The sequence below is a fragment of the Phalangium opilio genome, unplaced genomic scaffold (assembly GCF_054372755.1).
Source record: "Phalangium opilio isolate 3A_F unplaced genomic scaffold, DU_Popi_V2 ptg000105l_1, whole genome shotgun sequence".
Taxonomy (NCBI): domain Eukaryota; kingdom Metazoa; phylum Arthropoda; class Arachnida; order Opiliones; family Phalangiidae; genus Phalangium; species Phalangium opilio.
In genome coordinates this window covers 79,260-94,125 of record NW_028324207.1, presented here as the reverse complement: position 1 = coordinate 94,125, position 14,866 = coordinate 79,260, and the positions used below count along the sequence as shown (strand labels likewise).

Sequence of the window (14,866 nt, the reverse complement as noted above, 5' to 3'; positions counted from 1 at the left end):
GCGCTGAATTTGAAAATTTATTTTATTTTTCACGTGGTTTACAGTAAAAGGTTAACTTTCGAATGGAATGTCGAGAATAAAACGCCGAACCATGTCGAAAGTACGCTCCGGTTGGTCAAAAGGCAATAAATGTCCACCTCCTCGAACCATGACGTGCCGGAAACGGCCTATCGACGTTACATATCCAGCCAAATCTGTGTCATTACTATCTGTCCTCCAAAACACACGGTCAGCAGCGCGATATTCGCTGGCATGTTTCCATGATGGCATGTGGTCACGGATGATCTTTTCGCTTGCTCTGTAGGTGATGAGCATATCCATTTCCCCGTAATACAACATTGTCTACAGAAAAGGAGATGCTAAACTATGTTGATTTTACTTACCGCCTATGGTACCATGAATCTATACAACAGTGTATATAACAATTGTTATATAGATTCGTGATGGTACTTACTTTGTAATCATTCATTAAGCTCACAAAATCTTCAGTGACGGGCGCGATATCTCTGTAATATTCTATAACTACACTTCCGTTACAGACGGTAGAGTTTCCGGTGTGTAAAGCTCTCCTTACAGCCGGAAGTGATAAGTATTGCGAATAGGTCGCTGTGGATGCTGGGTCAAAAGTGTAAACCAAGTTCGTGGATGTTATATAGCAAGTAGCGTTGTTGAAATAGGATGGGCCAACTTCTTCCAAGGAATCGGATCCGAAGTACAATTTAAATATTATATCACCTGCTTCTTCAAATCGACGATTCTTGAATTATAATTACATATTTGTAGTAATAGTTTAATAAAATAAAAATATTTCTGAAGTCTTACTTGGTATAAGTATTGGAAACGGTCTAATTCCGCTTCAAAATGAAGGCGTTGCTCGTAATTTATAAGTCCAATATTGTACAACGTGTCTCCCCATTCAAGGACTTCTAAAGTCAGCAGGGGGTTTCCAAGAAAAAACCCAGCAAGTCTGACATTATCGGGCTTCAACTTGTGCAGCTTGGCACCTAAGGTAGAAACAAATTTACCACCAAAAGACTCTCCAGCTAAGTAAAGATCGTTCTCTCGAAACTCGGGAAATAGCTGAAACAGTTGAATAATGGCCGAATACAGGTTGTCCGCGATGTCCTCATCGTCTCTGGCGTACCCGTCCGATTTTTTAGTGAAACTGAAACCAGTCCCAACGGGATTGTCGATGTAGATGACATTGAACAGCTTACACCACGTCCATTCCCTCATTTTAACTTTGTCATCGTCGTAAATATAGTATGGACCGCTTTCCATAAATACGCCGTAGAGACTGGACCAGCCAGGACCACCTTGTAACCATACTATTGTCGGGGCAGTTGCTGGGTCAACTTCCTGCAATTCAAGTTGGTAAAAGACTAGCCACACGTTATAGGAAGTGAATGCTACTTACAATGGCGGGAAAGTACCAGAAAAATAAATTTGAATCGTAGGTTTTGTTTACTGTTATAAATCCGGAATAACTGGTGACGTTGACGGGTACATTCGGAAGAGGGCCGACTTTACTAAGGTTTCTAGCTTCATCTACTTGTCCACTTTCAATGTAGGGTGTCAGAAACAAAGTCGTTCCGAAATTACCATTTACCGGAAGTGGGAATGTAGGAAGGAATAATGGTACAAGGGTAAATTTTCCACAATACGCCCTTTCAATTATGCATACCAGAAGGATAGACCTTAATAGACCCTCTAATCCCGTAGAAAACATGTTTAATTATGGCTAACGTTTGATATTTTGACCCGTTTTTGTTCTATTTTATTTGAAACTATTTTTTGAATACCATTAGTTTAATCATCATTCTATTCATTTGTTGAGGGTGAATAATTTATAATTTGGCACTAATAATACAGGGTGTGATAAGTTTATGTTACACCTGCAGAGTTATTACGCAAAATGTTAATTTTAAGATAAATATAAATTATTACATAATAATTATTTTGATTCATAAATTATTTATTTATTTATTTATTGAGTGAATGATTGCCCACAAAGTCATCAAAGTGACGTGTAAATGGGCATCGTACGTAGTTACAAATTGTCAAGAGAAAACAAAAAAAAAACTAAAATTAAATTAAACAAAACTAAATTTTAAGTTTTTATATTTTATATTTAATTTATTGAAATGGAAGATTTAATAAATCGTTCATAAATTCTGTTTTTTATAAAATCAAATTTCGCGGGCACTAGGGTTGAGATCAGCATTACCAAGCAAGAAAACCGGGTACAGTTATGGTTCCATATAATTACATAAAGAACCGGAAGCATACCGGACTCTGATTTATCCACCGAACGCAAGCAACTTTTTTTTTTCATGACGTAATTCAATGGCGCCGGCTTAAGATAAACTGAAACAGTCCAGTCCACGTGGTTGAGGTTGAATATGGCTCGAGCTACATATATATGTTCTCATAATGGATGTTCCGCGTATTTTTCCAAAAGTTCGCGTTTAAAAGTACATTTATTATCGCATAATGAAGAAGTAAGAAACTTTTAAGACATTCTTAATTGATTCATTTTTATATACAGTAAAATTTTTGCTATGTTAGCGACCCTTCAAGTGTGGTCATGAAGGATGCATGGCGACTTTCAAACGACCTCATCACTTAAAAAGACACGAAGAAACACACAAAAGCCAATCCTTTGAGTAAATTTCACCTTTATTTATAAATTATAATTATACAAAAGAAATGGAGCTGAAATTAATGGATTATTTAGATGTACCATTGAAGGATGTGATAAAACATTTTCATCTCTTCACACATTGGAGAAACACGAAAAAAGAGCTCACAGTGAATTAAAACAGTTTCAGGTTTGCAATTCGTTACTTTGAGCTTCACATACGATACAACTGGACTAATTTACTAAAAATTTAGTGTTCAACGTGTAAAAAACGGTTTGCCAAACATCAGCAATTAACTGTACATGAGTATCAACATACGCTAGTCAAACCTTATAAGTTAGTATAGTCATGGATGAAGGATGCGCGTGAGGAAATTTGTTTTCACTCTACAGGATAGGCAACTCCCTATCTCGAGCGACAGAATATTCTGTATACACTCTGTTACAACGTCGGTTGTCAGCACGCATAAAGCTAGGTCTCTATGTAACGTAGCTTTGTACGTGCTGTCAAGAGACCAAAAACTTCAGGATCTTCAGGATTTAAAATATCCGCGAGGTTTTTAGCTCGAGTGCACGGACCTCTAGGCCTTAGTTTCAAATGCGTGTAGTAGACTGTATGCAATTTCACACGCATTTGAAACTAAGGCCTAGAGGTCCGTGCACTCGAGCTAAAAAACTCGCGGATATTTTAAATCCTGAAGATCCTGAAGTTTTTCGTCTCTTGACAGCACGTACAAAGCTACGTTACATAGAGAAATAGCTTTGCGCGTGCTGACAACCGACGTTGTAACAGAGTATATACAGAATATTCTGTCGTTCGAGATAGGGAGTTGCCGATCCTGTAGAGTGAAAACAAATTTCCTCACGCGCATTCTTCGTCCATGTTAGTATAGTTAAACTAACCCACAAAAATTGCAACCTAATCAATTTAATTTTAAGGTGTACGATAGAAGGTTGCGATCAAGCTTTTGTCATCCCAGCTCATCTAAAGCGCCACCTAAAATACCATAAAGGCTATAAATGCAAACAAGAAAATTGTTCGGAAACATTTGATAAATGGACATTATACCGAAAACACCAAAAACTTTGTCATCCACCTGGTAATATTTACATTTTTAAAGCTTTTTAATGTAAAATTTATATTAATCATCGCTGTTTTTCTTAAATAGAACATAAATGCAACATTTGCCAAAAAATATTTAGGAAAAAATGTAACTTAAAACAACATCTTGAATATCACGAGTCGAATAAGAAAACAATCAGCTGCCCTTATGAAAATTGTTGCAGAGAATATTTGTTAGAAAAAAGTTTAAAACAACACATAAGGTGTTCGCACGAAGAACCCAAATTCATTTGTACATTTGAAGGATGTGATAAAAAGTATAAACATAAGGTAACTTATATCTATATCTATATCCTGACTGACAGACTGACTGATAATCAACGCCCAGCTCAAACCGCTTGCCCTAGAAGGCTGAAAATTTGCAGGAACGTTACTCATAAGTAGTAGGCGTGTACTAAGAAAGATTTTTCCAATCCGCCGCCATCTTAAAAAATGGCGTCCAGAAATGTAAAAAATCTTTTCTATGCAACAAAGTCCGCGCGTTTCAACCGATTTCGCAAATATTTAGTACACTGGTTTCCTTTAACCTATAGACGGGCTGAATGGTCTTCCGGGTTCTTTTTGTTGCGATCTTTTTAAATAGCGGACAGAAATTAAAAAAAAAACCTTCTTTATGGAATAATGTCCGCGTGAAAAGTAATAAAAAATGCATCCCGACGGGCTGACGGGCAACGCCGAGTGCCTTCGCTCCTAGGGTGCTACAAAAATATTAGTCATCAGTAAAATCTACCCATTCTTTATGTCATTTTGATGGAAGTTCTTATTACACGCGAGCGACGCCGCGGGCAACAGCTAGTCATACATAATTATAATAAATGGTTCTGTTTAATTGTAGTTTGATTTTTAATTAATAGAAAAGCCTGAAAAAACATTCTCACGAGCACGAACCAGGAGGTTATCAGAACAAATCAAAGAAATCAACAACAAAAGAGAAAAAACGCTACAAATATCACAAGCATAAATCTATGGCTTCGACATTAGCCGAGTATAAACCGAGTCTTGAAGAAGAAAGAGCTATACTTTCTAAGGATAAAGAATTTGTAAAAAACCAATTGATAGAAACTGTTCAAGAATTGTCGGTGTCAAAGAGTGATGTATTAAACGTTAGAGAGAAGGTAGAGAGTGAAAAGAACTCGAAATTAAATGAAATAATTGAGACAAATAATGAAGTAATTTGTCAATGTTAATAAAACTGAAGTTTTTATAAACCCATGATTGACTATTTATTAATTTATTTATTTTTTTTTCTAAACGAATTTAAGAACAGTTGATTTAGGCATGGATAAATACGATCATGGGCGTGAAAAACATTCGACGCTCTATCTACAGGATATGCAACTCCCTATACTAAAAAGTAGACAAGTCGATACTAGCGCCGCCTGGCTACCAGCGCTGGAAAGCCTCGCGCTAAAAATAAAAAATACTGGACATAAGAAAAAAACACGCGCTACCGTCGATTTTTTCCTCAGAGTCCTCTGCTAGAAGCCAAACAGAGGTTTTTTTTCTCATTTATGTCCAGTATTTTTTATGTTTCACGCAAGGCTTTCCAGCGCTGGTAGCCAGGCGGCGCTAGTATCAACTTGTCTACTTTTTAGTATAGGGAGTTGCATATCCTGTTGAGCGTCGAATGTTTTTCACGCGCATCCTTTATCCATGTTTTAGGATTTCTAGTTGTTTGAACTCTTCTCAGTTGTTAGTGTTGCTGGCTTTTTTGCTGTTGCTTGGCTGGCAATTGTAACTTTTAAAACTCCATTTTTTATGCGTTTTTGGAGAAACCTGGCTTCATCTTTCAGCAAATCTTCTAAAATTTTTAACATATCTTCCTACGAGTTTCACCAAAATTGATAAATGAATGCTCTTATTTTGGAGTTTAATTTGTTTGAAGTACCAGTTGTTTTTCATTATTTGTATCTCCAGTGACTAATAGCCGCACATTTATGTTTTTCTTCACCCATTTTTGAATAGTTTTGCCTTTAGTCAATAAATCATTATGACCAATTTTAGTAGTAAAGGCTAAACTTTTCTCAGGAGGTGCATTTTGGTTTTTTGGCTTTTTTTCAACTTTATTCAAAGTTTCTTGAAGTTGGGATGTTGTTAAAAGCTTGAAAGTTGGTAGCTTTCTAATTCCAACAACATTTGTTGTGTCTTGAATTAAACTGGAATTTTATCTAAATTTTTAGAAAGTGCGCGGAGAAAAAAATTAAAATTCCGTCACTTGCCTCCATTTATTTTTTCTAGCAAGTTGTTCAGCTTCCCCTTTGGTCTTAGTTCCTAAAATTTTGCCATCCACCCCAATTAAAAAAATTAATTCTTTGCTCTTTGTGGTTTTATTTAGGTCTTTTTCAGATATCTTATCATCTTCATCACTGTCAGAAGCTTCTGTTGCTATTTTTCTCGCGTAATTAATTTGCAAATTATTGTAATTAAAATCAATGCATCGGCAGAGATTACTATAATTCCTTGAAAATGTTCTTATTTCCTTCAATCTACTGAAACTTTGCTTCCCAATTAATAAATCTATGAAATAAATTTGGTTTTAAATTAATCTTAACTAAATTTGTTATCTGGAAGAAACACTAGAATAATAAACTCCAAATTTACACACCAAAAAATGTCAAACATCCTCTACGCATCATTATTACTACCACTTAAGCCTTGGTGCGTTTCAATTTGGCGGGGTAAAGTTCACCCAATCACAGAGCTCAATATTTGCAACAATATTTCGTCAGTCTCCATAAAAATCACGAGGTCATCATGGCGATTTTCAAAACGAAAACAGTCATTCCTTTAAGTTCAGTGAAGCCAAAGGCGTACACAGTGTTTGATTTATTCAATAATCCTCGATTTATTATTGCTGATCTTTATGGTGAGATGATATCTTGGATCCCGACCACACTTACCATTGGTTACTCATGACGTAATGGGCGGTTCACTGTGTCAAGAGCCAATAGTATGCGTTAAACTGGTAAACAAAAATCGCTGACACTATGTATCGGGCACAAGCTGACTCATATAGCGATTACGGGTTCTGTTTTGAAGATTGTTCCAGTTAGTTCTGGAAAAGAACGGTCTCTTATAAAAGAACGAGGTTGCCATTTTGAAAAATCATAACTTGAGTTTTGATACACCTGAATTGACGTTATTTTTAAGCGAGAAAGTTATAAAATTACAAAGTTTTAGCTTTATATTACGGTGGACCAAAAGAAATACTTGGATTACTATTACTAGGCGTCAACATTCCTTTAAAAATGGCGATGAATAATAACTCCACGAAAGTCAAAGCTTATCTTTGCGAAGATAAAACGTACGCAGTTTGTAAAGAAGTCCGTTTGGCAGTAATTACCGACATTACTTACGCCAATCTGGTACAAAAGTTGGGAAAACTTTTCCCTGACTTGAATAACGCTAGCTTCAGTATTAGTTGGATAGGTACTTAACATTACTGAAGATTTCAGGATTTCAGGTTTAAACAAAGGAATGAAGCTGAAAATTGACCCCAAATTTTCTTCTTGATTTTATAGATGAAGATAATGACATTATCACAGTGTCAAGCGAAGAAGAGCTTCAACAAGCTCTCGTCTTCATTTCAGGGGGAACATTCAAAATTTTTCTTAAAAAAGATGGCCCTGAAATCAAGCCTTCTTTACCTCAAGTGAAGCTAACTCCCGCTCAACAAGTACAGAACAAGACACCAGCACCTGAAACAAGTCAGACCACCGCCGCTTTGCCTCTCCAAGAAGTACATCCTAACATAGTTTGTGATGGATGTAATGGTAGAGTGGTTGGACCACGTTTCAAGTGCTTAATCTGTGACGATTATGATCTTTGCCAATCATGCATCAGCAAAAACACCCACTATGACCATGACATGATCAGAATTGTTGCTCCTACCAAAGTTTCTGTAAGGATTTGGTTTTGAGCTGTTAAATAATTAAATCCTGGGAGCCTCTTCGGGTATCAGCGATAGAGCGCGATTACAATAATATCTTTTTCTCTTCTTCTCAGGCTACCAGAAACTGGTTTAAACCCATTCAACACATTTGGCACAAAATGGCACGTCATTCGGCTTCGATTGATAAACGTGAGGAAAAATACATGGCATTGATGGAACATATTAGGCAGAAACGTAACCGCAAGATGCAAAGAAAATGTGGAAAGAAAATGGACGCTTCTGACAAAGCGACTGCTGCGGGGCAGAAGGATTGTTCTGAGAAACTTTGTCCCGATTTTATCCTTGACAACCCATTTCTGTTGGACTTTGAACAGTTATCTGGGTTTCATGATTCTTCTGATAAACAAAAGCTATTGAAAACCATTGGAACTTCCGTAGCCAATCTCTTGGATCCTCTGGGCATCAATGTAACAATTGATGTTGAAAATAGCGATGGAGAGATCGAACCCTGCGCCTCTTGCCCCTCAAATAAAGACGACAAGGAATCCAAAGATGAACAACCAAAATTGGATGAAAATTGTCTCTTGAAACAAGCTGAAAACATGTTTAAACAGTTCCAAACCATGCAGAGTACCACTAACTCCACCGAAGCCGCTGAGAAACCAAAAGACAACTCTCAAGAACCAATTTCCATTCGCAATATCTTATCCAACATTCGAGACATGTCTGGTAACTTGTACCAACACATGCAGAGTCTGCAACCTGACCAAAGACAAGAATTCCTTCGTGAACGCATGACTGAAGTTCAAGGGATCATGTGCGAAGTTTTGAGTGGATTGCACCCTCAAAATGTTGAACCCGAGCCTGCCAAGGATGAAAAGAAGGAGGAAACAAAGACCAAAGAAGCCGCCAAGACTGAAACTACTGAAAGTCGAGCTACTGATGTAGTTAAACCAGCTGCTGAGGACACTAAGCAAGTTGAACAAGAAGCTACTGCTATCAAAACTGCTGTTGAAGATTCCGCCAAAGCTACTGGAGCCATTCCAAAACGCCCTTCTTATCCAGAGTCGTCTAAACCATCTGAAGATATGATGGTAATTATTGTTATTTGTGCTTTGTCATTTAACCTTAATGACACTTTAAATAACTAGCTGTTACCCGCGGCGTTGCTCGCGTGTAATAAGAACTTCCATCAAAATGATATAAAGAATGGGTAGATTTTACTTATGACTAAAATTTTTGTAGCACCCTAGGAGCGAAGGCACTCGGCGTTGCCCGTCAGCCCCTAGGGACATTTTTATTACTTTTCACGCGGACATTATTCCATAAAGAAGGGTTTTTTAGTTTTTGGCCGCCATTTAAAAAGATGGCAACAAATCGAACCCAAAAGAGCATTCAGCCCGTCTATAGGTTAAAGGAAACCAATTTACTAAATATTTGTGAAATCGGTTCAAACGCGCGGACTTTGTTGCATAGAGAAGATTTTTTTGCATTTCTGGGTGCCATTTATTAAGATGGTGGCGGATGTACGCGCCTACTACTTAAGAGTAACGTTCCTGCAAATTTTCAGCCTTCTAGGGCAAGCGGTTTGGGCTGGGCGTTGATTGTCAGTCAGTCAGTCAATCAGTCAGTCAGGACTTTGATTTATATAGATATAGATGTATGTAATTTGTTAATTACAGGAGTTCCCTGAAAATGAATGGACTCTCTTGAACAAGGAAAGTTCTCCAGTTAAGGAAGCGGCTGCCGAAGGTGTCCCACTTGTAAGGAGTGACTCAGCAGTTTCATCCTCTTCTAAAATTTACCCTGATTTGTCAATGGATGATGGTAAATAATTTTGTCCCATTATTTTATCAACTAGTTGTTTAATTATCTTTATGTCTAATTCGTTTTTTTTTTCTTTATTTACAGAAAAATACAGCTTGGCTTTGAATCAGATGATTCATATGGGGTATTCCAATGAAGGACAGTGGCTTCTTCCTCTTATTAAGGCTAAGAATGGAGACATTGCCGCTATTTTGGAAGTTCTCCATCCCTCGTCTGCCTAGCCGTTGACCAACATTAACTCATATCACATAGTTACTATTTTTTTTTATGTTTGTGGTAAAGATTAATTTTTAGGGTAAATTTAATTTTCTTAATCTTTTTTTTCACTTTTGTGATTTTTGTTTAACCAATTTTTTTTATTATTATAAAGCAAAAACATTTTTTTCTTTATTACTATACATAATTGTATGAAAATTAAGTATTCAATAAACATTTGATAATTTATTTGTGGTCCTTATCATAATTTTTTTGGAAAAATCTAATAGACCTATCGCTGTTTTTCATAGTTTGAAATGTTAAGCTTTGGCTCTTTTACACTTTTATAGTGCTATTATCAAAAGCCACGTGTGAAGCCCAATACGCTTTGATTTCTGTTAATATTAGGCCTAGTGTTCTAATGTTTGTTTTAATTTAATTTTTCTCTTGACTGGCGTGTTAAATTTCATTTGAATTTTAACTTCGTTTTGTCTTGTAGTTGTAATATCATGCGTTGCCTACGTTAATCAAGGCCTGTGTGAGCGAGCCGATTTTTATTGTTCGTTTTGGCAAAAGTTGCCAAATTCTCTCACCTGAGAGCGCTATTAACTGGACTTACGGAATTTGAAATGTTCATTTTCTCGCTCTTGGAATTTGAAATGTTCATTTTCGCGCGCTTAGAATTTTAAATACTCATTTTCATGCGCATTTCGGTCCAGCTATCAATGCCATCTCGCGGTAAAATAGGGATAAAATAAGAAGTCGCGTTTCTTTAAAGTCGCCCCCTTTGAAACTACCACGCACAGGCCTTGATTAACGTAGGCTACGTATCATGGATGGAACACTTGTCGAGTTCTCGCGTTCTTCTAGTGACTTTACAAAAAGTTTCGTGTTCTGTTTTCGCGTATTTCTAATGACTTTACATGAACTTATGGGTCATCTTTTCACGTTTTTTGAGTGAGATTTCATTGACTTTCTAACTCAAATGCCAACGCAACTGTTTCATATCATCACTCTGTCCATGTCCATGAAACCTGTAAGTTATGATTTCTTTTGGGGCAGAGGGAGATTGTTGCATGCATTTGGCTGGACAACGTGGAACTGAAGTTAATGGTAAAGTAGTGTTACCCCTTGATATCCTCCCGTAAACCCTGATTCAATCATAAAGCAGAGAGCCGAAATTACTCAAATTTTATTTCGATTCAGAAAATAACTTAAAAGCGACTCATATAATAACATGATAATAACATTGACGACAAAAACTACACATTATGGACTACCACCTCGAAACTCGAAAGTACTGAGAGAGGACATTTTTAACGAAAAAAAACGTGATTAATGTCCTTTGGTATGACGCTTCCTAGACCACCTTCTCTTTCTGGAATCTCTGTATCTGTTAGGTTGGGCTTCCCCTTGGGGCAGGAGTACCTTATCAATGCAGTGGACAATTCCGTCCTTGGTCAATATGTCCTGCTTGACCACGTGCGCGTTGTTGACCATTAAATCTCCCTCGTGTCGTTTCTGAACTTTTACCGGTTCATTTTCCGTGTTAACTTTGTAAACCAAGCGGGATTGGAAGGAACCGGACGAAATCATGTTGTCCACCACGTGATTTTGTAAAACCTGAAGTTAATTATGGTTAGAAGTTATCAAAAATCTGGTATATTTCTTTTGATAACCTGTTTAAGTTGGTTGCGATTTTCCATCAAGTTAGCGAATGCCTGTTCGTCCATTTGTTGGAAAGCGTAATCGTTAGGGGCAAAAATGGTGATCGAATCGTTTTCAAAAACGTTTAGGAAATTAGGATCCGTTTCTTTGACTCGATTTATAGCGTCAGAAAATAAACTGGAAAAATATATTCTCAAAATATAATTCATGTCCTGGACCGTTTACCGCCGTATTTATACCTAAAATTTCTATCTTTTCTGAACATTTCCAAAGTACTGAAATCGGGAGGAAACATAACTTTGTCAATGACGTGCAAAATACCATCCATGCCTACGATGTCTCCTTCTTTAATAATTGCGTTTTCAACTCCAGTCGCCTGAAATTATTATTATTTTCTTGGCACCCACACTTTGAATATTCGAATAGTTCACTAACCTTTCGATAAACTTTCAACCTAAGTATAGATTGCTTATTAAGATTGTCCACTCTCTGGTTATCCGTCATCGTGTCCTTGGTAACTCTACCGTGTACCGTATGGTAATTGAGTAAACTCCTGGCTGCTTCCGGGTTCTTTTTCAGGGCTTCCATTTCTTTCGCTGAGACTTCTTCAAAAGCCGCGTCGGTTGGTGCAAAAATGGTTATTTGACCGTTGTCCGTCACCTTGATAAGTTCATCCAGAGATCCTAGTTTAGCTATTTCGTTGAATTTGCTCAAGTAACTTCGGTCTTTCGCAATGTCAACCACGCTTTTAACTATCGAGTCCCCGGATTATTAAAGTGTTTTTATCTAAGGTAATTAGTAAATTACCTTCGTCGGGTATGAGGAGGTCATTGACCACAACTACCAGTCCGTTTTTAGCCAGTATAGTTTCACCGGGCATGCGTACGCCATTGACCATCATACTTGATCCATTGCAAGAGAAGTGTAAACGTTCACCGCCTAATGTTTTCATTTTATGACTGTCTATGATGGCCGTGGGACAAATTGGATGGTGTACAATGTGGTTCTTTAACAACGCTGTAAAAATACATGCATATCACTTAGGATCATTGTCATAAATGTCTCGTAATAAAGTACCTAATTGGGCTTGAGGATTGTCGGTGATTTTCTTCAAGTCATTAGGGGTCAATTTCTGAAATGCCTCGTCGAATGGTGCGAAAATGGTGAAAGGTCCTTGGGATCTAAGCTCATTGACCAAATTAGATTGTAGCAACGCCCGGGAAAGCTCTCTGAATCGACCATCGTAAAATATCATTTCTGGGGCACTTGTAAAACTCTCACTGGCTGGAGGTAGTAGGACCTGATCGAGTAGGTGGACTATACCATCAAGGGCCTCTTGGTCTTTACGAATGATGGGTGCGCAGTTAACCGACATCATCTGTAATTATAGTTGAAGTTATTCTGGGTCTTTGGATGTCTTTTCAAAGTTTCTTACGCCATTGGCGTATCTATTGATGCGAAGTTGCGGACCTCCCAACAGCGTGTCCGCCATGTAATTAGCTCCGAAGTCTTTTGAATGAATTCGTCTTGGTACAATGTGGTAAAGTAATGGGGAGGAATTGAAATCTCTTAGACTGTGGTTGAAGATTTCTTGGTGAATCATCTCCATGTTCTGCGGATCGAATACATTTGAGTTTAAATTTTGCATTAATCGCGTTAATTAATCATACTTTAAACGCTTCATTGGTGGGAGCGAAAATGGTATGAGCTCCACCTTCCTCCTTTACTCTCTCAGCTATTCCTGTTTGAATTAAAAAGTCCACGAAACTTGTGGCGCCCAAATTCCGGGCCGTTTCCAAAATATCAACCATGGGTTTCACTGCAAACGAAGCGCGGTTTAGAAATTAAAGGTTCAAGGATAGCGTACAAGTAGATCGCACCTCCAGTACATCCGTGTTTCCCTTTTATCTGTTGGTAACCTTCGCAGCATTCGTATCTGATGACCCTATTACGTTTTCATAGTGTGGCGAATTGATATAAATATATTTTATAATAAACTAATCCTGAAGCCCAACCTACGTTTTGACTCCGCATATTTCTCTGTTGCTCCAGTATTTGCATTCGGTCCAGTATTTTTTATTGGTTCCTGGGATTTCTTCCACAGCGCATGTGTTTGGCCTAAAATTATGATACTCATTACTTTCTCTTAATTTTTTTAGGCTTGATATGGATGGGTTTCCGCAGTAATTCCGAAAATTAGGGGGCCTTCCGCAATTACAGGGTGTAATTGAAAGGCACTCGCAATTAGGAGGCGAAACTAATTTGCTTTGGTAGAATTTAACCGTTAACTTATGAGGGGGTCAATGCCTTATTCCCTTGTAAATTTTGAAGGTTGGTGTTTTAAGTTTGAAAAATGGGTTTGGAGTTTTAAGCTTTTTGGCAATATTTCCACTATTTTTATGGATGCTAAATGGGTATTCGATAAAATTTATTTGTGCAGCGTTTTTTTGGAACTAACGTAAAGTGGCTAAGTCAGTTCTGTACGACAGGTTGAGATGAATAAAAACTAAGCAGATATTTTAGCACCTAAAAGCGCTAGTTGGAACCACTGTTTATTGGACCGTTGCAATAACACTCGTTTCTCAAGTTTTATGTCCAAATTCGATACCATAAACGTTACTTAACATTATGACGACATAGAATAACGTTATACTTACCCTTGTTTCTGCGCAATCTTAATTTGCCAATCGGGTATTCGACGACGCTCAGCCCATGATGAATTGGCGAAACAACACACCAATAAAAACACTACAAATATTGCGCCGCGTTTAACCATCATACAGACAAGAGCCAGTCTCTTTCTACCACTGACTGACTGACTAACTTTCTTCTTCCGAAGTCCCAAAGATAGCGAGCCAGAAATTGGCTTCTTAGTTCCCGAAATACCCGAGTTAAAAAGTCGTAGGAGTTATTTCGAGGGGAGGACACGAGTGTTTTTCTTTTCTTTTCTTACGCTTCATTTGTAAATGCCGACCAAGTACAAGGAGGAACTAAGGCGGAAGGGTAATTGGGAGGAGTGGTGGTGCCATTTGCTATTTTTCCCTCTTAACTTTTAGCGTTTCCAAATCCCAAGGCCCTGTCAAGTTAGTAATGAATGTCTTTAGGTCTTATTTGTCTAGTGGTTGAAATAGCTGGTTAAGCATTGATGTCTATCTCCTTGGGTATTTGCCGGTTACGAGGTGGCTTATGGAAGTTTCACTTCCCTGGTTCTGGTATTTTAAATATAAATAAAATCTAGCCTATATTTTAGTGAGGCCAGGATTTGACAGAAACTTAGAACTACTTGTTTCAAAATGATCAATTAAATTTTTGACTCTTTCTTTCCTACTTCCAACTACTTGTCATTTATTTTCGGAAACACAGGGTTAGGACCGACCAATTTTCCCTCTTCAACAAGTTAGCGTTTCGTATAGAGTTGTGGGAAGAGAGATAATTATATTAATTATCGTATGGTTTGAGCTTAAATTCAGTATACGTACATATCTAGAGGCATTGCGTAACGTTTTTCTAAATTACACTA

The 14,866-nt window shown here is 37.5% G+C and overlaps 5 protein-coding genes and 1 long non-coding RNA gene across 6 annotated transcripts in view; 3 read left to right on the top strand and 3 right to left on the bottom strand.

Moving 5' to 3' along the window:
* Positions 1 to 21: 21 nt before the first annotated feature.
* LOC149625031 (putative serine carboxypeptidase CPVL) lies at positions 22 to 1,824 on the bottom strand. Its single transcript, XM_089851786.1, has 4 exons — positions 1,418 to 1,824; positions 823 to 1,359; positions 455 to 757; positions 22 to 342 (listed from the first exon to the last, which is right to left on the bottom strand). Exons 1-4 carry the CDS (start codon positions 1,727 to 1,729, stop codon positions 52 to 54), a joined length of 1,443 nt encoding a protein of 480 aa, XP_089707912.1. The 5' UTR covers positions 1,730 to 1,824; the 3' UTR covers positions 22 to 51.
* Positions 1,825 to 2,334: 510 nt separating this feature from the next.
* On the top strand, positions 2,335 to 4,976 carry LOC149625030 (uncharacterized). Its single transcript, XM_089851792.1, has 7 exons — positions 2,335 to 2,501; positions 2,569 to 2,666; positions 2,738 to 2,831; positions 2,896 to 2,978; positions 3,581 to 3,741; positions 3,811 to 4,034; positions 4,619 to 4,976. The coding sequence occupies exons 1-7, from the start codon at positions 2,403 to 2,405 to the stop codon at positions 4,949 to 4,951; spliced, it is 1,092 nt and encodes a 363-aa protein (XP_089707918.1). The 5' UTR covers positions 2,335 to 2,402; the 3' UTR covers positions 4,952 to 4,976.
* On the bottom strand, positions 4,930 to 6,644 carry mIF3 (mitochondrial translation initiation factor 3). Its single transcript, XM_089851802.1, has 4 exons — positions 6,370 to 6,644; positions 5,984 to 6,281; positions 5,653 to 5,920; positions 4,930 to 5,587 (listed from the first exon to the last, which is right to left on the bottom strand). Exons 1-4 carry the CDS (start codon positions 6,398 to 6,400, stop codon positions 5,432 to 5,434), a joined length of 753 nt encoding a protein of 250 aa, XP_089707928.1. The 5' UTR covers positions 6,401 to 6,644; the 3' UTR covers positions 4,930 to 5,431.
* A 162-nt stretch (positions 6,645 to 6,806) lies between these two features.
* LOC149625028 (uncharacterized) lies at positions 6,807 to 9,927 on the top strand. The gene is made up of 5 exons (XM_089851781.1): positions 6,807 to 7,193; positions 7,286 to 7,665; positions 7,770 to 8,750; positions 9,339 to 9,483; positions 9,568 to 9,927. Exons 1-5 carry the CDS (start codon positions 7,013 to 7,015, stop codon positions 9,702 to 9,704), a joined length of 1,824 nt encoding a protein of 607 aa, XP_089707907.1. The 5' UTR covers positions 6,807 to 7,012; the 3' UTR covers positions 9,705 to 9,927.
* Positions 9,928 to 10,707: 780 nt separating this feature from the next.
* The window catches only part of LOC149625024 (uncharacterized), a 29,821-nt gene continuing 25,662 nt past the window's right edge, over positions 10,708 to 14,866 (top strand). The window contains exon 1 of the long non-coding RNA XR_016374499.1: positions 10,708 to 10,791. This is a non-coding gene — a long non-coding RNA (uncharacterized LOC149625024). The remainder of the gene's footprint in view (positions 10,792 to 14,866) is intronic.
* On the bottom strand, positions 10,854 to 14,866 carry LOC149625027 (transforming growth factor-beta-induced protein ig-h3-like). The gene is made up of 11 exons (XM_089851778.1): positions 14,004 to 14,866; positions 13,366 to 13,464; positions 13,227 to 13,291; positions 13,017 to 13,165; positions 12,782 to 12,958; positions 12,424 to 12,724; positions 12,154 to 12,363; positions 11,782 to 12,098; positions 11,586 to 11,722; positions 11,358 to 11,523; positions 10,854 to 11,301 (listed from the first exon to the last, which is right to left on the bottom strand). Exons 1-11 carry the CDS (start codon positions 14,123 to 14,125, stop codon positions 11,014 to 11,016), a joined length of 2,031 nt encoding a protein of 676 aa, XP_089707904.1. The 5' UTR covers positions 14,126 to 14,866; the 3' UTR covers positions 10,854 to 11,013.

Excerpts from the sequence above, each read along its gene's own strand:
- LOC149625031 (XM_089851786.1), bottom strand. The coding sequence starts at position 1,729 with ATGTTTTCTACGGGATTAGAGGGTCTATTAAGGTCTATCCTTCTGGTA. Across the intron at positions 1,360-1,417 it reads TCTGGTACTTTCCCGCCATT|GAAGTTGACCCAGCAACTGC; the intron begins GTAAGTAGCATT and ends CTTGAATTGCAG. Across the intron at positions 758-822 it reads GTTTCCAATACTTATACCAA|AATCGTCGATTTGAAGAAGC; the intron begins GTAAGACTTCAG and ends TTATAATTCAAG.
- LOC149625030 (XM_089851792.1), top strand. The coding sequence starts at position 2,403 with ATGGCTCGAGCTACATATATATGTTCTCATAATGGATGTTCCGCGTAT. Across the intron at positions 2,667-2,737 it reads CACAAAAGCCAATCCTTTGA|ATGTACCATTGAAGGATGTG; the intron begins GTAAATTTCACC and ends TGGATTATTTAG. Across the intron at positions 2,832-2,895 it reads GTGAATTAAAACAGTTTCAG|TGTTCAACGTGTAAAAAACG; the intron begins GTTTGCAATTCG and ends CTAAAAATTTAG.
- mIF3 (XM_089851802.1), bottom strand. The coding sequence starts at position 6,400 with ATGATGCGTAGAGGATGTTTGACATTTTTTG. Across the intron at positions 6,282-6,369 it reads AGGATGTTTGACATTTTTTG|ATTTATTAATTGGGAAGCAA; the intron begins GTGTGTAAATTT and ends TTTATTTCATAG. Across the intron at positions 5,588-5,652 it reads CAAATAATGAAAAACAACTG|GAAGATATGTTAAAAATTTT; the intron begins GTACTTCAAACA and ends TGAAACTCGTAG.
- LOC149625028 (XM_089851781.1), top strand. The coding sequence starts at position 7,013 with ATGGCGATGAATAATAACTCCACGAAAGTCAAAGCTTATCTTTGCGAA. Across the intron at positions 8,751-9,338 it reads AACCATCTGAAGATATGATG|GAGTTCCCTGAAAATGAATG; the intron begins GTAATTATTGTT and ends TGTTAATTACAG. Across the intron at positions 9,484-9,567 it reads TGATTTGTCAATGGATGATG|AAAAATACAGCTTGGCTTTG; the intron begins GTAAATAATTTT and ends CTTTATTTACAG.
- LOC149625027 (XM_089851778.1), bottom strand. The coding sequence starts at position 14,125 with ATGATGGTTAAACGCGGCGCAATATTTGTAGTGTTTTTATTGGTGTGT. Across the intron at positions 13,166-13,226 it reads GAAACACGGATGTACTGGAG|TGAAACCCATGGTTGATATT; the intron begins GTGCGATCTACT and ends CTTCGTTTGCAG. Across the intron at positions 11,524-11,585 it reads AGAAAAGATAGAAATTTTAG|TTTATTTTCTGACGCTATAA; the intron begins GTATAAATACGG and ends ATATTTTTCCAG.